The sequence below is a fragment of the Pleurodeles waltl genome, chromosome 4_2, assembly GCF_031143425.1.
Source record: "Pleurodeles waltl isolate 20211129_DDA chromosome 4_2, aPleWal1.hap1.20221129, whole genome shotgun sequence".
Lineage (NCBI taxonomy): Eukaryota > Metazoa > Chordata > Amphibia > Caudata > Salamandridae > Pleurodeles > Pleurodeles waltl.
In genome coordinates, this window is record NC_090443.1 from 265,793,580 (window position 1) to 265,813,847 (window position 20,268).

Here is a 20,268-nt window from a genome sequence, read left to right on the forward strand (position 1 = left end):
TGCAGGTAGGTACTTTAGGAACTTTGAATAATCAAAATAGCATACACAGTTTTCAAATAAATCACATATAGCTATTTTAAAACTAGACAGTGCAATTTTCACAGTTCCTAGGGGGAGTAAGAGTTTGTTAGTTCTTGCAGGTAAGTAAACCACCTACGGGGTTCAAGTTTGGGTCCAAGGTAGCCCACCGTTGGGGGTTCAGAGCAACCCCAAAGTTACCACACCAGCAGCTCAGGGCCGGTCAGGTGCATAGGTCAAAGTGGTGCCCAAAATGCATAGGCTTCAATGGAGAAGGGGGTGCCCCGGTTCCAGTCTGCCAGCAGGTAAGTACCCGCGTCTTCGGAGGGCAGACCAGGGGGGTTTTGTAGGGCACCGGGGAACACACAAGTCAGCACAGAAAGTAAACCCTCAGCAGCACGGGGCGGCCGGGTGCAGTGTGCCAACACGCGTCGGGTTTCCAATGGAAATCAATGGGAGACCAAGGGGTCTCTTCAGCGATGCAGGCAGGCAAGGGGGGGGCTCCTCGGGTTAGCCACCACCTGGGCAAGGGAGAGGGCCTCCTTGGGGTCACTCCTGCACTGGAGTTCGGATCCTTCAGGTCCTGGGGGCTGTGGGTGCAGAGTCTTTACCAGGCATCGGGATCTGAGGAACAGGCAGTCGCGGTCAGGGGGAGCCTCGGGATTCCCTCTGCAGGCGTCGCTGTGGGGGGTCAGGGGGGGGCATCTCTGGCTACTCACGGTCTCACAGTCGCCGGGGAGTTCTCCCTGAAGTGTTGTTTCTCCACAAGTCGAGCCGGGGGCGTCGGGTGCAGAGTAACAAGTCTCACGCTTCCGGCGGGAAACGCAAGTTGTTTTAAAGTTGCTCCTTTGAAACAAAGTTGCAGTCTTGGGTGAACAGAGCCGCTGTCCTCTGGAGTTTCTTGGTCCTTCTAGAGCAGGGCAGTCCTCTGAGGATTCAGAGGTTGCTGGTCCCTGGGGAAAGAGTCGCTGGAGCAGTGTCTTTAGAAGGGGGGAGACAGGCCGGTAGAGCTGGGGCCAAAGCAGTTGGTGTCTCCGTCTTCTCTGCAGGGTTTCTCAGCTTAGCAGTCCTCTTCTTCTTAGGTTGCAGGAATCTGAGTTCCTAGGTTCTGGGGAGCCCCTAAATACAGAATGTAGGGGTGTGTTTAGGTCTGGGAGGGCAGTAGCCAATGGCTACTAGCCCTGAGGGTGGCTACACCCTCTTTGTGCCTCCTCCCAATGGGAGGGGGTCACATTCCTATCCCTATTGGGGGAATCCTCCATCTGCAAGATGGAGGATTTCTAAAAGTCAGTCACCTCAGCTCAAGTTGCCTTAGGGGCTGTCCTGACTGGCCGGTGACTCCTCCTTGTTTTTCTCATTATCTCCTCCGGCCTTGCCGCCAAAAGTGGGGCCGTGGCCGGAGGGGGCGGGCAACTCCACTAGCTGGAATGCCCTGGGGTGCTGTAACAAAGGGGGGGGGAGCCTTTGAGGCTCACCGCCAGGTGTTACTGTTCCTGCAAGGGGGAGGTGATAAGCATCTCCACCCAGTACAGGCTTTGTTACTAGCCACAGAGTGACAAAGGCACTCTCCCCATGTGGCCAGCAACATGTCTCGAGTGTGGCAGGCTGCTAAAACCAGTCAGCCCACACGGGTAGTTGGTTAAGGTTTCAGGGGTCACCTCTAAGGTGCCCTCTGGGGTGTATGTTACAATAAAATGTACACTGGCATCAGTGTTTATTTATTGTGCTGAGAAGTTTGATACCAAACCTCCCAGTTTTCAGTGTAGCCATTATGGTGCTGTGGAGTTCGTGTATGACAGACTCCCAGACCATATACTCTTATGGCTACCCTGCACTTACAATGTCTAAGGTTTTGCCTGGACACTGTAGGGGCACAGTGCTCATGCACTGGTGCCCTCACCTATGGTATAGTGCACCCTGCCTTAGGGCTGTAAGGCCTGCTAGAGGGGTGACTTATCTATACTGCATAGGCAGTGTGAGGTTGGCATGGCACCCTGAGGGGAGTGCCATGTCGACTTACTCGTTTTATCCTCACCAGCACACACAAGCTGGCAAGCAGTGTGTCTGTGCTGAATGAGGGGTCCCCAGGGTTTCATAAGATATGCTGCAGCCCTTAGAGACCTTCCCTGGCATCAGAGCCCTTGGTACCAGGGGTACCAGTTACAAGGGACTTACCTGGATGCCAGGGTGTGCCAATTGTGAAAACAAAAGTACAGGTTAGGGAAAGAACACTGGTGCTGGGGCCTGGTTAGCAGGCCTCAGCACACTTTCAAATCAAAACTTAGCATCAGCAAAGGCAAAAAGTCAGGGGGTAACCATGCCAAGGAGGCATTTCCTTACATATTCCTTTTGTACTAATGGATTGCTTTTGTGTATGTCTGCCCGAGATCAAGGTTCTGTCACCACGTGTTTGTTCAGAAGCCATAATTCGATTGGTGTGGCAGTATGTACTGGTTGTCCTTACTGCCTTGAAACTAAAAAAAATTGTTTATCAAAAAAGAAATTGATCAGTTGTCATAATGCTGCAATCTTTATTCACAAGGCATGCTTTTTACATGCATAAAAGCAAAAGTGATGCCCAACATAATGTAAGGGTGCCGTCTTCCCACATCAAGCTGTCCTGAAGGGATACCTTTAAAAATGTAAGGTCCAAGATAAGTCCGACATCCCCAAAAGGAGATGGATTGATACCCAATGCCCTGTTGATGGCACACCCGCACCAGGTTGGAGTTTGATCTAAAGTGAAATTTCTAGGCTTTTAGCTCCGCTCCCCCCTCACCACTTCCAACTGGTAGCTAAGACATGTAAATTCACATTTCGTTGCTTAAGTCTTACCATGAGAAATGGTAGCTTTTTTCATGTGATATAAGTCCTAGTTAAGTACTGTGTGAATATTTCTCTTGTTTCTTCATATACTCAGAAAATTTCACACCCTCCACACTAGGCCAGAGGGAAGTATAATGGCTACTGGTAGACTTTTCACAAGGATTTACACACTCTACAGGTAAGTAAGAAGACATGGCACTTCTAGAGATGCCCCTGCAAGGCCGGTCTGCATGATGACTTGCACCTTAGACTTCAGATATCTACCATCAAAGTTAGTTACACACCTATAAAACATCAGAAAACTAAGCCTTTAATTGATCCTCTGCTATGCTTCGATGAGAGAACACAATTTTAAAACCAAACGTTGTCTAGCACGATCCTCTCATTTATAAATTAGCCCACAAAGTATTTATAGTGGTACGTGCAGTTTTAATTAAGTAAAGGTTAGCTTGCTTGTTAACTTATTGTGGGCCTCTTCCTAATCTCGCAACAGATTAGCTGTCACCTTTAAATGAGAAGAAATATTTAGTTGAGTGTGCCTTAGAATCGTGCTGAAAAAAACATTACCTGCGTGATCCTTGATCTGACAAAGACTGTTCATTATTAATCTGCCAGTGTCTTTCAAAATTCAAAGCAAATTTCTTTGCCCACATGTCAACACGTGTTCACCTCATTGCACTTGTTCAAAGGTGTTGTGATTCCAAAAACAAAACTTCTCCTCAGAGTAGTTAAGATTTTGAAATATTTTTCATGTTTGCGCTGCCTTGAAAATAGAAATAATATAAGTATGCCTAATTGTTGTGTTGGATTTGGGGGAATATTTGTTTTAAAAATGTGTTCCCATCTAACCTCTTACATTGATAAATAATCGACAACTACAATGGATTAAATGTTTTCATTTCTTTTGTACTTTTTTTAACACAGGTTTTGCTCAGATTTCACAGAATAAAGTTGCAGTTCTCCTATTGGCTGGTGGACAAGGGACAAGATTGGGTGTGTCGTACCCCAAAGGGATGTATGACGTGGGCCTGCCTTCCCACAAGACTCTGTTTCAAATCCAGGCAGAGCGCATTCTAAGGCTGCAGCGCACAGCTGATGAGAAGCATGGCACAAAGTGCAGCATTCCATGGTAAGCTGTGCTGTCTTCATGGCCCTGGGATGGGATTTGAGGGAATGGTGGCTGTTTTCAAACATAGTTGTAACTGGAATTCCTGGCAAGTCGCAATGCCTGTAGAGTTTGGAGACATAGACACATTGATGTTCTTGGTAGGCCCCTCTTCTTTCAGGGCTCTAAGATATAGCCAGGAGTGCAGGGCAAGGCAATTTGTTTCATTTTGTTTCCTGCATTCAGGACATTCTGATGAGTTATAAACCGGCCTATTGTAGTTCTGGTGTTCTTCTAGAGACTTGAAGCTACTGGTTGGCCCCGCAGTTTGGAACATAGTCACAGCGGCTTTCTGCTCCAAATCGATTTTGACAAGGTACCAGCAATGAAAATTGATTACCTGTTGATGGCTTGTTCACCTACAGTTTCTGTATTCCTTGTGCATCACACGCACCATGATTTTGTTCTTGAGGCCCACTCCATAGTGATCCACATCATTTTCCAGTTTTCTTAAATATTAGGCTGTGAACCAGATGTATGCTAACTCTTCCTATATGGCCTCCAAGTTGGTAAACATGAAGTTCGTCTCCGGGCTAAATAACACCTCTCTGAGAAATCCAACCCATGAAAAGATGTCAATTAGAGCCTTGGCTACCACGGGGAAGTCATGCTCCTCAAAAGTACCACCACTGGGTTCTACCATCAAAATACTTATGTCAAGATGTAGTAGAGGGGTTCTGTAGACCCACCATGTCTATTGTTAACCTTTCAAATGTGCTCCTTCCACTGGTAGTTGTGCTAGGATGCCTTTGTTTATTCTCCTGCCTTACTTCTCCTCTTGCAAATAGGGCATGAGTGGCAAAAATGCTCAATGTAGGCACCCAGTGTAGGCCAGTAGAAATAAGAGCAACGCTTCTCCTTAGTCATTTTTAACCTTGCAAGATTCTTGTGAGTTAGCTGACTTAAGAAGTTCTGATGTAGTTGGGGAACCGCCAGTCTTCACCTGGTTTCAGGTTCTTTATTAGAAGTATCACTTTGGAGCAACACATCTTCTTATGTAACTGTAAAGTGACCAACCTCCCTTCTTTGGGCCTTTGCTGGGCATTTTGGCTTAAAACGTCGAATAGCAGAACGTTGGCTAAGCTTTTGCAAGCTCAGCTTTCCCACATCTGGCCTCAAGCAACTCTTAAATCTGGCTGGCTCCAGTGATCTAGCAGCAGGTTCACTCCCTTTTCGGGAGAGGTAGGAAGCTCAAACAGTGGCATGGGTCCTTCTGACATAACTAAACCAGCCACAGTAACCTCTTTGTCTCTGGGTGAAATTTATTTTCCCTCGAATACACTCTAGTCTTGGCCTGTGTTCTTGTGATCAGATTCTACCAGACCCCATCTTCAAAAGTGGTTGGCCAGCAAATAGTCCATGCTGTGGTCATCCTTTGGACCAACCTGGACCACTGTGATTTCTCCTGTCTGCAGGTTTGTGCTGACACCTGTGTTCTTAAAACATTACTAGTTGTAGGGAACTCATGACTGTTGACTCGAGAAAAGGCTTTGAACAGATTTTCTATACAAATAATAACTATTGTGCAGCTAGCAGCAGTGCCTTGTGTTCCAATTAATTTGGTGTCATCAACTCAAAAAGAGTTCAGGTTGTAGAGGCTGTTGAAGGGGGTGAGTAAGGTAGTTTGAGTTTTGAGTTCTTCATTGTCCTCCATACCGTCTACAGACACTAACCCTAAATCCAAGGGTCCACTCTGGCAACTCAGTCCAAGACTAAAAGCAAGTTAGTCACCTGTGGTATTTGTAGTTTGGTTGAGCAGTTATGCTTTAGGTGACCTCGCAGACACAACTATAATACTTATCGGTACGTATGATATAGGCGGTCATTCTGACCGCCATGCGGTCACCGCCATTTGGCCGCTCCGCGGTCAAAAGACCGCGGAGGCCATTCTGGCTTTCCCGCTGGGCCGGCGGGCGCCCGCCAAAGGAGCGCCCGCCGGCCCAGCGGGAAAGGCCCTGCAACATAGAAGCTGGCTCCGAATGGAGCCGGCGGTGTTGCAGGGGTGCGACGCGTGCAGTTGCACCCGTCGCGATTTTCACAGTGAAAATCATGCTGGGGCCCTGTTAGGGGGCCCACGACACCCGTTCCCGCCATCCTGTTCCTGGCGGTAAAAACCGCCAGAAACAGGCTGGCGGGAAGGGGGTCGGAATCCCCATGGCGGTGCTGCTTGCAGCACCGCCATGGAGGATTCTCCCAGCCGGGGCAAATCCGGCGGGAAACCGCCGGACCCGGCTGGGCGACCGCGGCTGTAATCCCAAATGAAGCACCGCCAGCCTGTTGGCGGTGCTTCCGTGGTCATCCACCCTGGCGGTCGATGACCTCCAGGGTTGGAATGACCCCCATAGTGTGCTTCTCTGCTGCCTCCACCATTTCCAGCCTTCTGACCCTTCAAAAAGGATCTGTTAAATTTGTTGTTTCTCTGTCGCCCAGAAACCACATGGTGGCTGCTATGAGGCAGTTTTTGTCATTGGTCTGTCCGGCTTCTTCTTACCTACCCAGCTCACTACCTACATGTCAGCTTGAGGTCCAAATCTCTTCAGCTCAGTGGTCTGCGATCATACCGCTTGGCAAACGCTCATGCTTTCTCGTAGCAAAACCAAAATAAAATGACTGATGGTGTGTTAAAACATTACAAACACTCACCCCCAGTCACAGATCAGGATTTAATCCATAGTTATTTTGCTAGCCACGTAGCCCAGTTTGGACCCAGCCATATGCAAATCAGTTTTGACCATGCTCCCCATGGGAACAGTCCAGCCCGAACTGCCAAGCCAGGTCCTCCCAGGACTGGAAAAAACACACTGGGACTGGTTTCGGGGTATCACCACTCATCCTCTAAGCTAGCTTGAATCCAGTGGTGCAGTGAGCAAGGGACCCCAGTGGTGCAGTGAGCAAGGGACCCACGTCTGGGCGTACCCTTGCCACTTTTCAAACAATCACCCCCAATCACAGAGCTGGGTTTAATCGATCATTATTTTGTTCACCACGTATCCCAGTTTGGACCCAGCCATATGCAAGTTAGTCTTGAACCTGCTCACCATCCATCCATCATCTTGTTGTGTTGCTACATTCGCCCTAAGTGGCAAAGTTTCAGCACTCCGTCCATCATCTTATTGTGTTACTATGTTTTTTTCTCTTTCACATACCTGCTTAAACTCTGAAGAATGCCATGCATAGATGTTTCCCAAGTCCATCCAACAGCTTCTCAGCAGTTTTAAAAGTTCTATAATATTGAGGTTACATCCTTCATGCATTCATACATGTTCTGTTGCAGTCACTCAACACAAGCACATCCTTATTAGCCTCTGTCGCTAACCTGCTCAGTAGTGCTAGTTTAAACCTATTGATCCAAGCTATTGAGCCAGGCTAGTACATAAACCACAATGGTGTCATTTGGAGCTAGTGGGCAGAGGTAAATAGCCAGTTTCTGGGGTTGCAAACTGACCATTTTGTATAATCAAGCTGTTCATTATCACAAAAGGCCTTTTTTATGTACAAACCGCGAACTGTAACTCAGTAAAACAAAACTGAATTGGGTTTTCGACCCAGTACCAGTTCAGTATTTGGGACAGGTGTGTTTGGAGGGTCTCTTCCAAATACTGAATCTGAATGGTACGTGTTAATGTTTGGCAACCAAAATACAGTCACAAAACATTAATACTTTTCCGAATACAAACATGTATTGGTAAGTCAATCGCAAAAGAAACCCCTTTCCATTTGAGAATAATAAAGCAATATTTTTAAGGTCATGCAGTGGTTCCATGGCCAATGCTAGTTACATTTTGTTTTTTTCTTCAACACATTTGGTTTTCCTTTAAGGAAAACAGGCTGCATTTGAAAAAAAAACATTGCTTTATTTAGAAGCAGAGACATGGTGGTCTGCTGACCCCAGTAAGCAACCATCCTTGTGATGGCTGTGATTCCTAGTGGGTCGCAATGGCAACATACTTCATTAATATTCATTAAGTAGTTTGATTTGTGACCCAGTAGGAATCGATATGTTGTGAACAGACCTATTAATATATAGATTGGGTCGCAAAACGCCACACTCGCAAATTGCAACCAGTATTTTGCAGCTATTGCTATGTACATCTGGCTCCATGTCATTTAGGGACAGATGGAAACATAGACGTACTACTCTACAGTGCAGAATTTGTTACGGATGCAGGGCTTATGTTAGGTTTCTGGAATTCTAGCCTGTTGAGCTTTACAGGCTTGGCAAACATTTTCTGTTCTAACTTAATTTCTTGTTCCTTAACTTCCCTTTCTTCTGCAATCGCTTCTTTTCCAGTCTGAGTTTCTCTCTCTGAAACTGTTCCTCCCTTCTATAGTTTCATCTCTAGCTCAAGACGTCTAACCACTAACACATCACTATCCAGGCCTCACATTTCAGATTTTATCAGGTCGAGCTAAACTTAAAACCTACTCGCTTGTTCTGGCGAGTGTACACAGAACAGGTGTTCTGTGTACAGAACAGGTGTTCTGTGTTCTGCTCACTGGGAAAGTAAAGAAGCAATAAAATGCCTTTAAGTCTTCTTTTTATCTTCATAGGTCAGAAGTTAGGTGACTTCTCTAACTGCAGAGTTCAAGGATTTTTTAAAGTGAACTGTCTGGCCTACTGTACAAAGAGTGTGAAATGAGAGGCTGCAGGGTGTCAGATGTTTCCCAACACACAACATTTAAATAACTAAGTCAACTGTACAAACATTTCCAAATATATTTCAGTAGTTGTGAAAGCCCATTTTTTTGTAGTTATGTGGGATGAAAAACATATTTTGATAAGATAAAAACAATCAGAACACTTTCACTTGGTGATGTGCAAATGATACATGTTTTCTTATTGTTTTCACAGATTATATTAAATACACTATATAATTTTAGTTCATAGGAAAGTTTTTGGCCATCTCAATGGCAAATGTACTGTCTATAAATGACGGTGTGCTTCCACACCATGCTTTAGTAATTTATTTATTAAAAGTGTGTGTTTAAACCTGAACTGAGAAAAACTCATGCCCTTGCCCTGATGGCAATACCAGTAAACTAAGAGGCAAGTCGGGGATCATGCTTACCCTATATGTGGGCTAGATTCACGGATCAAACGTTTAGTCTATTTAATCAAACAAAAGAGCTTTTTGCACAGCTGAAATGCTGAACTCACGAATTTGAAGGTGTACTCATACGTGGGAAGAAGAAAAAGGCAGCTCTGTAAAATAAAATATTTGCCCACGATTACAAAATTGGAGGCCAATTTAGGGATCAAGTATATTTCAGTTAGCTCGAGTAGATTGTTCAAGTTACTCGACCGGAAGGTCTATTACATTTTTATGATTGTTCAAGCCTGCTATCTGAGGTTATGCTTTTAACTGCATGCTCCGGAATGTGGCTAGCATTAGATGTGTTTAAGGAATTCTCTTTCGATGGACATACCCTAAAACGCACTCTTAGAGTGGTTTTCAGATAAGCATCTTGCCTTCTCATTAGCTTAGATACTGGCTGGCAGACCTGGCTTGCCTTTCTTCAGAGATAAATTAGATAGTAACCTTTTTTTATTATAGAAAGTGCCATCAATGACAATACTACATGTTCATATAAAATTTCTCTGATGGGGCTTCAACCAAAGACGAACATGGTTTGTGTTTTTTCCTGCATTTAATATTTATGAGGGGTTGCTAGCATAAATTGTGGAGTATTTGCTGAAAAGGCACTTAGAATATTTAATCTGTAGGATTAATTTATTCCTTCTTTTGCTTAACATATTTCAAACATTAGCCATATGGCACTGTCTATCCTAATGCAACTAGACGTTTGTCTGGTATGCCAGAGCTACACAATAGGTAGCACAGATGTCCAACAATTTTTTTTTTTTTTTTTTTGCTAACATGTTAAGAATTTTCAGTTCAATTAAAGACACAGTGACTCAGAATGTTTTTCTTTACTGTAACTTTCACCGCAATTAAAAGCAGTAGCCAGTAAATGAAACTGCAAATCTCATGAACCTGGTAAACGGAAACTACAGTGTCCACCAGCCCTTCAGAGTATCTAAGCAGGGTAGACAGCATCTTGACTACCACCTTTGTGGCTGATCCAAAGTCAAGACAAGTGTCTTCCCTGTTTGCTGTCATATTTTGAGTGCTCTGTAGTTGTTAAAGTCTAATTTTAAAACTGGATTTGTCACGCAATATGCGTATACTAACACAGAATGCTCAAATCCTATGTACAGTTCAGAGTTTCCGTAGGAAATCCAACTTTTCTACATAGTCACCCGGGATTTTTCGCCTTTTGCTGGACCCTATAACTTTGCTTATTCTGGGCCTCTGGGAACTTTAATCTTGCTAACTAGTGGTAAAGTGCCAGTGCTCCCAATTAAAACATGGTCAAATTGGCATATTCGTAAGTGGTATATTTAACTTATCATTATGTCCCTAGTATATGGTACAAAATGTACCAAGGGCCTGTTAGTTCAATTGAAATGAGGCACCTGATGTGCCATACACTAAAGTGAAATTGTAAAACATGGCTTCAGGCATATTGGTGAAGTCTTATTATAGCAGTATAAAAACTGAAATTCAACTTGTCATAATAAACCCTTTTGACAGGTCAAAACCTCCCTTTTAAATATTATGTCATCCCTATGTAGGCCTCGTAGTCGGCACAGCAGTGTGCATGGTATTTAAACGTAATGCAGAAATGTTATGTTGGCATGTTCATATAGTAACTCTCACCCAAAAGCTATTTGTCACTGTGGCAGGCACAGCTGTCCTATGTAGGTAACCAGAATACAGATTACAATCCTAATGCTGTATTTTGGGAATGGGACTAGCCAGAAAAATGACTATTTGGGGGAGTCAGAATTTTATTAAATAATAAGGAAACGTAACTTTAAGAAAGTTACATTTTTCCTGCTGGAAGCTCCTGGGGGACTAAAATTACATTTACTCTTGCACTTCTGTCAGTAATTAGCATTCAAATAGATGTAAAATGCCTCTCAGGACCAAACAGTAGGCTCGCCTGAATGGGCAGAGTTGACTTCTGTGAATCTCACCAAATATGCTCTGAGCATCGTTTTTTTGACATTACAATATCAAACCCTCCATGAGTCAAAGCTTACTTGAAAGATGTGCTGAGTTCACACAACACTTGGGGCGCACTTGAACGATAAGGAGCAGGATGCAAAGATAATTCTTGGATCTCCACTGTCTGGTTAATGAAGGACCTGCTTTGCCCCATCAAATGTCTGCCAGTGGTTTTACATATAACATTGGGGGCACTTGAAAGGAAGGAAAGCAGGATGGCAAACAGTTCTTATGTATCTACTGTAGAGCTAGAAAACCCTACTTTAATAAAAAAAAAAAGATCTGTCTCTGAGTTTATTGTGGATATAGTGGCTCAGTTAGATGTGGTAGGACTCTAGGATTCCCATAGTGCACTCCCCATGCACACTTTCAGTCCTCGGAGCCCAAGGTTTCTTACAGTTTCCACTTTGAGATTTTTAGTAACCCCATCCAGAGCTCTCCATCTGGACCTCACCATTTTTCCCTATGTGAGCAAGCCTTTACCAAAGAAGAGGTTCTGGAGTTGCTGCACATAGAGGCAATTCATCCTCTCCTCTGAGGGTATTGCAGCAACATCTTTTTGGTTCAAAAGAAAGGCAGTGCTTCATGTTAGTTAGAAGTCTTCCATAATTCAGTGGTGGGATCCTCTACCACCATTTCAAGAGAAAGGCACACAACCTTTGAGAGACCTTTTCAAGGAAAACGGTTGAATGATCTGATTGGACCTCAAGAATGCTTATTTGAAATTTTAAATATTTTCCCCAGCACAGACGCTTACTTCAGTTTCAGTGGCAGAATCGTTGATAAAAGTTTTTCATCCTACTGTTTGGCCTGTCATCGGCTTTTTGATGCCAGAATAATGAAGGCATTAAGAGACAGTGGTGTATGTCTTATAATTTACCTAGCTGACATGATTTTCCTGGTTCATGGTTCTTGTGGACATTGTATAGTTTCTGTTTCCCTAGATGTGTGGGATTTGTAGTTTTATGTAATGGTTTCTCTTTATTGGTTGCTATGACTGTTGCAGTAAAGAGAAGCATAATCTGAGCCTTTGGTCCTAACACAGAATTAAGTGTTCAGTTCACACATTTGCCTAGGCTTTGATTACAACTGTAAGATTCTGCTTCTCCTTTGCATTATTAGGAACACAGTCCAGGTTTCTCCCTGCAGAATGAGAAACCAAGTTGACGACGGCTGCACTTTGGCAGTTGGTGGATGATTTGTGGAGGTTAAAGAGGAAATCATGGAGTAGATAATGGGTAATTAGGGATGGGGTGATGAACCCAGACCTTAAGACACAGTGCAAGTGTAGGAAGTTGGCTCTGTATGTGCTATTTCAAAGTAAGGAATAGCATGCACAGAGTCCAAGGGTTCCCCTTAGAGGTAAAATAGTGGTAAAAATAGATAATACTAATGCTCTATTTTGTGGTAGTGTGGTCGAGCAGTAGGCTTATCCAAGGAGTAGTGTTAAGCATTTGTTGTACATACACATAGACAATAAATGAGGTACACACCCTCAGAGACAAATCCAGCCAATAGGTTTTTATATAGAAAAATATCTTTTCTTAGTTTATTTTAAGAACCACAGGTTCAAATTCTACATGTAATATCTCATTCGAAAGGTATTGCAGGTAAGTACTTTAGGAACTTCAAATCATCAAAATTGCATGTATACTTTTCAAGTTATTCGCAAATAGCTGTTTTAAAAGTGGACACTTAGTGCAATTTTCACAGTTCCTAGGGGAGGTAAGTATTTGTTAGTTTTACCAGGTAAGTAAGGCACTTACAGGGTTCAGTTCTTGGTCCAAGGTAGCCCACCGTTGGGGGTTCAGAGCAACCCCAAAGTCACCACACCAGCAGCTCAGGGCCGGTCGGGTGCAGAGTTCAAAGTGGTGCCCAAAACGCATAGGCTAGAATGGAGAGAAGGGGGTGCCCCGGTTCCGGTCTGCTTGCAGGTAAGTACCCGCGTCTTCGGAGGGCAGACCAGGGGGGTTTTGTAGGGCACCGGGGGGGACACGAGTCCACACAGAAATTTCACCCTCAGCGGCGCGGGGGCGGCTGGGTGCAGTGTAGAAACAAGCGTCGGGTTCGCAATGTTAGTCTATGAGAGATCTCGGGATCTCTTCAGCGCTGCAGGCAGGCAAGGGGGGGGTTCCTCGGGGAAACCTCCACTTGGGCAAGGGAGAGGGACTCCTGGGGGTCACTTCTCCAGTGAAAGTCCGGTCCTTCAGGTCCTGGGGGCTGCGGGTGCAGGGTCTCTCCCAGGCGTCGGGACTTTAGGTTCAAAGAGTCGCGGTCAGGGGAAGCCTCGGGATTCCCTCTGCAGGCGGCGCTGTGGGGGCTCAGGGGGGACAGGTTTTTGTACTCACAGTCTTAGAGTAGTCCTGGGGTCCCTCCTGAGGTGTTGGATCGCCACCAGCCGAGTAGGGGTCGCCGGGTGCAGTGTTGCAAGTCTCACGCTTCTTGCGGGGAGCTGGCAGGGTTCTTTAAAGCTGCTGGAAACAAAGTTGCAGCTTTTCTTGGAGCAGGTCCGCTGTCCTCGGGAGTTTCTTGTCTTTTCGAAGCAGGGGCAGTCCTCAGAGGATGTCGAGGTCGCTGGTCCCTTTGGAAAGCGTCGCTGGAGCAGGATCTTTGGAAGGCAGGAGACAGGCCGGTGAGTTTCTGGAGCCAAGGCAGTTGTCGTCTTCTGGTCTTCCGCTGCAGGGGTTTTCAGCTGGGCAGTCCTTCTTGTAGTTGCAGGAATCTAATTTTCTAGGGTTCAGGGTAGCCCTTAAATACTAAATTTAAGGGCGTGTTTAGGTCTGGGGGGTTAGTAGCCAATGGCTACTAGCCCTGAGGGTGGGTACACCCTCTTTGTGCCTCCTCCCAAGGGGAGGGGGTCACAATCCTAACCCTATTGGGGGAATCCTCCATCTGCAAGATGGAGGATTTCTAAAAGTTAGAGTCACCTCAGCTCAGGACACCTTAGGGGCTGTCCTGACTGGCCAGTGACTCCTCCTTGTTATTCTCATTATTTTCTCCGGCCTTGCCGCCAAAAGTGGGGCCTGGCCGGAGGGGGCGGGCAACTCCACTAGCTGGAGTGTCCTGCTGGGTTGGCACAAAGGAGGTGAGCCTTTGAGGCTCACCGCCAGGTGTGACAATTCCTGCCTGGGAGAGGTGTTAGCATCTCCACCCAGTGCAGGCTTTGTTACTGGCCTCAGAGTGACAAAGGCACTCTCCCCATGGGGCCAGCAACATGTCTCGGTTTGTGGCAGGCTGCTAAAACTAGTCAGCCTACACAGATAGTCGGTTAAGTTTCAGGGGGCACCTCTAAGGTGCCCTCTGTGGTGTATTTTACAATAAAATGTACACTGGCATCAGTGTGCATTTATTGTGCTGAGAAGTTTGATACCAAACTTCCCAGTTTTCAGTGTAGCCATTATGGTGCTGTGGAGTTCGTGTTTGACAGACTCCCAGACCATATACTCTTATGGCTACCCTGCACTTACAATGTCTAAGGTTTTATTTAGACACTGTAGGGGTACCATGCTCATGCACTGGTACCCTCACCTATGGTATAGTGCACCCTGCCTTAGGGCTGTAAGGCCTGCTAGAGGGGTGTCTTACCTATACTGCATAGGCAGTGAGAGGCTGGCATGGCACCCTGAGGGGAGTGCCATGTCGATTTACTCGTTTTGTCCTCACTAGCACACACAAGCTGGCAAGCAGTGTGTCTGTGCTGAGTGAGAGGTCTCCAGGGTGGCATAAGACATGCTGCAGCCCTTAGAGACCTTCCTTGGCATCAGGGCCCTTGGTACTAGAAGTACCAGTTACAAGGGACTTATCTGGATGCCAGGGTCTGCCAATTGTGGATACAAAAGTACAGGTTAGGGAAAGAACACTGGTGCTGGGGCCTGGTTAGCAGGCCTCAGCACACTTTCAATTGTAAACATAGCATCAGCAAAGGCAAAAAGTCAGGGGGCAACCATGCCAAGGAGGCATTTCCTTACAGCAAGCATGCAAATAATGAAACTTCATAAAGGATGGATAATGTTCAGGTATTAGTTTTTTCTTTATTTTATTACTTTTCACATACACAAGTATTTTCATTTATGAAGTCTATTTGATTGTTGTGAGTTTTGCTATTTTTTTTTGCTGTATGTATATTCCCAGAGCTTAATAGGTACCTACAACTAAATTATTCCTTGTCAGAGGTGAAATAATATTTCAACAGATTGACTGGTCTGATGAGGCATGACCTGCAAGAAATGGCACTTTTCATCCGTTATCGCAAACATCCTGAATTGTACAGCCCTGTCAGTTGCCCAAATACTTGCTTTCTTTAGCCCCACACAGCAATGGCTTAGGTTGACTGAATAAACTAGACAGCATAACAGTGGAAACTTGCAGTACACACCAGGCTGGATTGAGAATCATTGCCTACAAAGATGGCAGCATGAGCTTGTAATGCCCTGATCTTGAAAGCGTTCAGTGCATGCAGTGATGTCATCCTGGACATCGGTGGAGGTAGAGAAGGCAGCAGTGGATCTCAAAGCCCTCCTCACCCGAACCCCACTCCCTCCTTCATAGACCAATGAAGTTGGAGACCAGTAAGTGAGGCTGGTAGGTGCCGTGGACCACACTAATCCATGAATTGACTGGAGGAAGCTACGCTGCAACTCAAGTGTTCTTCTTCTTCTTCAAAGAAGGGCTATGTTGTGTAAGATATGAAGTGACCCCAAAGGAGGGCACAAGACAGGGATATCCCAGCAGAGGTTTAGGATAGAAGTGGTGATGCCACCTTCATGTGGGCCTGGTGCAAATGAGGCCCGCTGCCTCAGTGAATTGCAGGGAACTGCCTGAGAGAGGAGTGGAGAAACACAGCGGTCCTGTGTGCTAGCAGCACCCGAGGAGGACTATAAATACCTCTTGGCCTTGCTGTGGAGTGACCCATCTTGACCTGTTTGGAGTTTGAAAGTGCATTGCTGGACCATCTGGGGTATTGTTTCTTGGTGCAAGGTATCCTCTAGACACTGGAGGTAAGGGAAAAGCAGCTGAGAGAGCCCCAGATACCTAATAATCTTTTAAAGACCTAAGCATGGAGGTGCTGAGTGCAAGGCAGTACAAGTAGATGGTGATCATCCTTGTGGCCAAGCCCTGCAGAAGGACAACTACTGTCTGTGGGGAGGAAGAAGGAACAGCTATTGACAGACTGAGCTGGGCAGTGACTAACATGTGGATTCTTGCCAGCAGCTACAACTTTGCAATACATTGAGGCACAGAGATTCCCAAATAGGCAAGACCAGGGGCACAAGAACACATGACCTACCTGGAGAACATCAAAAGGGTCCCAAAGAGTGGCATGCTACTCCTGCGTCTGGGGAGACAGAGGCTGGCAGTGTGTGTACACATGAGCAGCCATCCTGGTGGCAACAATGGCTACCATGGAAATGCTGGACCAGAAGATTGACAACCTGATGGGGGACCTCAGCCCTCCTTGAGATGACTAGTGTAAGCTTTCAGGCAAAGCCAAGCAGAAGGTGGGCCTTTTGGAGGAACTGTCCTGGAGTCCAGAAACTGCACAAGCAGGTGAAAAAGTTGCTAGACAGTGTACGCTTTCTGGAGGGCAAATTTGAATTACTGGATGGATGATCCAAGTGCAACAATGTAAGGTCTGCAGGAAGGGACTGCTTACATTTATGTAATTAATCCTATGGACTCTCCAGAGTGTTTGCAGTAGAAAGCGCGCACAGGGTGTAGGTGAGACCTCTTCGTCAAGGTAGTTCCCCAAGGTCAGCAGTAGTGTGGCTTTTAAATTATAGAGACAAGGAGGTGATCATGCATGAGGGATAAACTATTTTCTAGTTGAAAATACCAGAGCTATGATTTTGCCGGGCTAAACACTCGTATTATAACACCAAAGCACAACCTTCCTAACAGTGGCACGATAGCTGAGAGTTAATGGGGTCCGGTATGCACTTTAGTCCCTATCACACACACAAATCATGAAAGGTAAGTGTACTAATTACTTAGAGGACTCCCAGGAGTGCTGTGTCTGAGCAGTGTAACAGGCAGCAGACGAAGATGGGAATCCACAGGTCTTGGAGGCATGCCCAAAGATATGGTGAAAGGCCAAGACTGGTGGTAAGGGGCACCCTACTGAAGCCCACGTCAAAAGGAAGAGAGGGGCGCTTCTGTGCCCAAGCTCAACAATCGGTTTACAGGAAGAAGACTCTGAGAAACTAGTGAGACAGACTCGAGCTGTAGTGGCTTGGCATCAAAGGTGGAAATCCTGCTGAACTCATATTTATATCTGCTGAAAATTACTCTAGGTGTAGCAGACAACTTGATCTAGACTCTCTCCATGATCCAGTTTATGTGCCAAAATGTCTGCCACATCTGAAAAGAGCATGGTGCAAAGTGAGATCTTCTGTTGCCAAAAGTAAGATGTTTATGTTAGGAGTGGCTGGTGAGGGTTCATTTTTATTTCCAATGTCACCCCCGGATTTGCACTCCCTCTTGATGGGGCCTGGTTTCCACACAGGGTCCTCCGCATATGCAAGAGGATCACTGCTATGGGTGAGTTCTGGAGTCCTCTTTGCTGCACTGAGAGAACACATGGACCAAAAAAGAAAATTGGTAGTGTCAGGGAGTCTCTAAATGGTATATTGAACCACCAGGCGGACTTTATACATCTGCCAATGCTATGAGCAAGGAACTTTAACAGTGGGGAAAAAGTGGACCAGGACAAATGCCACCTCCCTTTTTGTTCTTCTGTTGTTATAACGGTAGCAAATGCATTCTTAAAGTGGTGTTTCAGTTGTAGTTTGGTAGATGCTTTGCAGATGATTCCCTCTAGAACCAGAGAATATTCCTTTTCGTACTGGTGCATGAATATTATGCAAGAATAGATATGTTTTATTCCACTATCAGGCTACAATCATCGGTGTCACATGCTGAGTGTCTATGCAAAGAATAGTCAGACCATAATCTACTACTTTGGCATTTGTATTATTGGGCCAGATGTAGAACTCTGTTCAATGCCTTGGGGCTCCAGCCGATGTTGAGAAAACCCCATATTCAAACAAACAGTTGAAGCTGAGATAGGATATTTCTTCCAGGAAAATGAAGGGACAATGTCTACCATGCAGCTTGACTATCAAGCTTTTAAAGTAGAGATGTGAGGCGGCTGCATAAGAATGACTTATGATATCAAGAAGACTCTTGACATAGAAGTGTATAAACCCAAAATGCAGGAGCGAGACTTGGTGTAGACACTTTGGACTTCATCGGAAGTACTTGAGGAACTTTTTCAAAAAAATTAATCCCTTGCTCAATTAATACAACAGCTATGTTGCATTCATTATAGATCCTATATTGCTCTGATTATGGAGGCAATAAGGCCCGTGCAACTCCACGATGAAAGGGGTCCCAATAATTGACCTCTTGGACAATATAGGTCGAGACATGTACTCTCAACTGGACATAAATGAGGTTATTCAGCAATATTATTTTGACCCGTATGCAGACACATTTGAGCAGGATGGAAATCGGTTGCTGGGTTATTTGAACAGGGCTAAACTTAGCTTGTTGTTACTGGGGCAGCTGAAGGGTCTTGAGGACCTACTGACCCTGTCCAAAATTAAAACTGCTAGTGCAGACTTGGCAATAGGGAAAACATTGGGGACAAGTGGATTGCCTGAAGAATTTTACAAAATGAATGTGGATGTGTTGGCACCTAATTTGTTGACCCTATATGAGACAGCCTTACAAATGGGCGGCATTGCTTTGCACAATGAGAAGCTCTGATAAAATCTAACCCCTTCAGCCCCAGACATGACAAAAAAGAGTTCAGATCTCTGTTGATGTGGATTAGGATTAGAATGTACCCAGTAAGTTTATAGTGAACCGTTTGCATAGAGTGCTGCTGACACTTAGACACCCATATTAGCGTGGTTTTGTACCTGGTAGAAACACACTGGGCAACATTAATCGTCTGTTCCATGTGATCAAGTGTGTTTGTGTGATGGCACCTGCCACAGTGCCCTCGTAGTAGACCTAGATAAGGCTTTTGATTTAGTTCGTAAGAGTGAATGTATATGAGGTACTGCATAGAGTAGGGCGTGGAGATCTGATGTTAATGCAGATTACAACATTGTACACTACCTTGACAACCTGTGTTCCAACAGGGCAAGGGATATCGGACTCAAACAGTGTTGGTAGAGTGACAAGAAGGGGCGCCCATTTTCCCCAGCTGAGTTTTGGACTGGTAATGGAGCCTTTAGTTATGAGGGAAATGAAGAGGAGTGATGGATGTTATCTCTCTGTATGCAGACAACATGGCTCGCCCACTGGGCTAGAACATCAAAACAGTCCTAGAATAGTTTGGGTTAGTATCCAGACAATAGGCTAATGTACTCAAATTCTTAGTGTTCCCTATTAAGCTCACAGATGTGGGAACTCGGGATCTACTGCTGGCGCACAGCCTAATGTAGGAAATGCAAGCATTTCGGTAAAAAGAGTAATGTTCCCAATTACTATGATGAGCCTGGTTGTGCTGTCGAAATGGTGATTTTTCCAATCTACCATTTCAGTTGCCCACTTTAAAGCGTTTGTTAGATTGTTAACCTCCGTAATTTCGATAGCTACCTGATGCAGAGTTGCACTGCTTAGACTCCCCTTTAATAAGGGAGGGCCCTGGGGTCTTAGTCTATGAGCTTTTATTACTTTGCCTATCAACTGCAGTGGGGAGTCAGATAGTTTACAGACTTGCCCATGGCTGAGAAAAGTTGGGTGTTGGCAAAAATTCCTCTCACTGAGATTGCAGCCTCATGGCTGGTGGGAGTATGAATAAGTCCCACTAGATTGTTTAAGGTGATTGAAAATTGATGGGGAAAATAGCTTCAGAGGAAGAAGTATGAGACCATATTTGCACCTGAGGCTCCAGCTGAAATGAGACAGCTATGGACTACTAACCCTAGGTGACCTGTATGCCCCTGATTAGTTATTGAGCTTCCTAGACCTGGTGCAAGAATATGATGTCCAGGCTAGTCAATCCCTATATTATGGCAGACTGGTTGGATCCATCCCTTTGGCTCCCTGAAGAAGGACAGATTGATTCTCTTGCAGTTATTACAAAGACTTGTGGGTTGCAGGTCACCATGGTCATCCAGACTCCTGCCTACCTGCTCTGTTAGCCATAACATCCTCCGTCACACTGACAGATGA

The 20,268-nt window shown here is 45.3% G+C and overlaps 1 protein-coding gene across 2 annotated transcripts in view; it reads left to right on the plus strand.

Annotated features, from left to right (window-relative positions):
• Positions 1–20,268, plus strand: part of UAP1 (UDP-N-acetylglucosamine pyrophosphorylase 1) — a 185,699-nt gene that overhangs the window by 32,346 nt on the left and 133,085 nt on the right. For both annotated transcript variants that reach the window (XM_069231099.1, XM_069231098.1), the window contains exon 3: positions 3,769–3,973. In XM_069231099.1, coding sequence (XP_069087200.1) covers positions 3,769–3,973 — 205 coding nt within the window. The remainder of the gene's footprint in view (positions 1–3,768; positions 3,974–20,268) is intronic.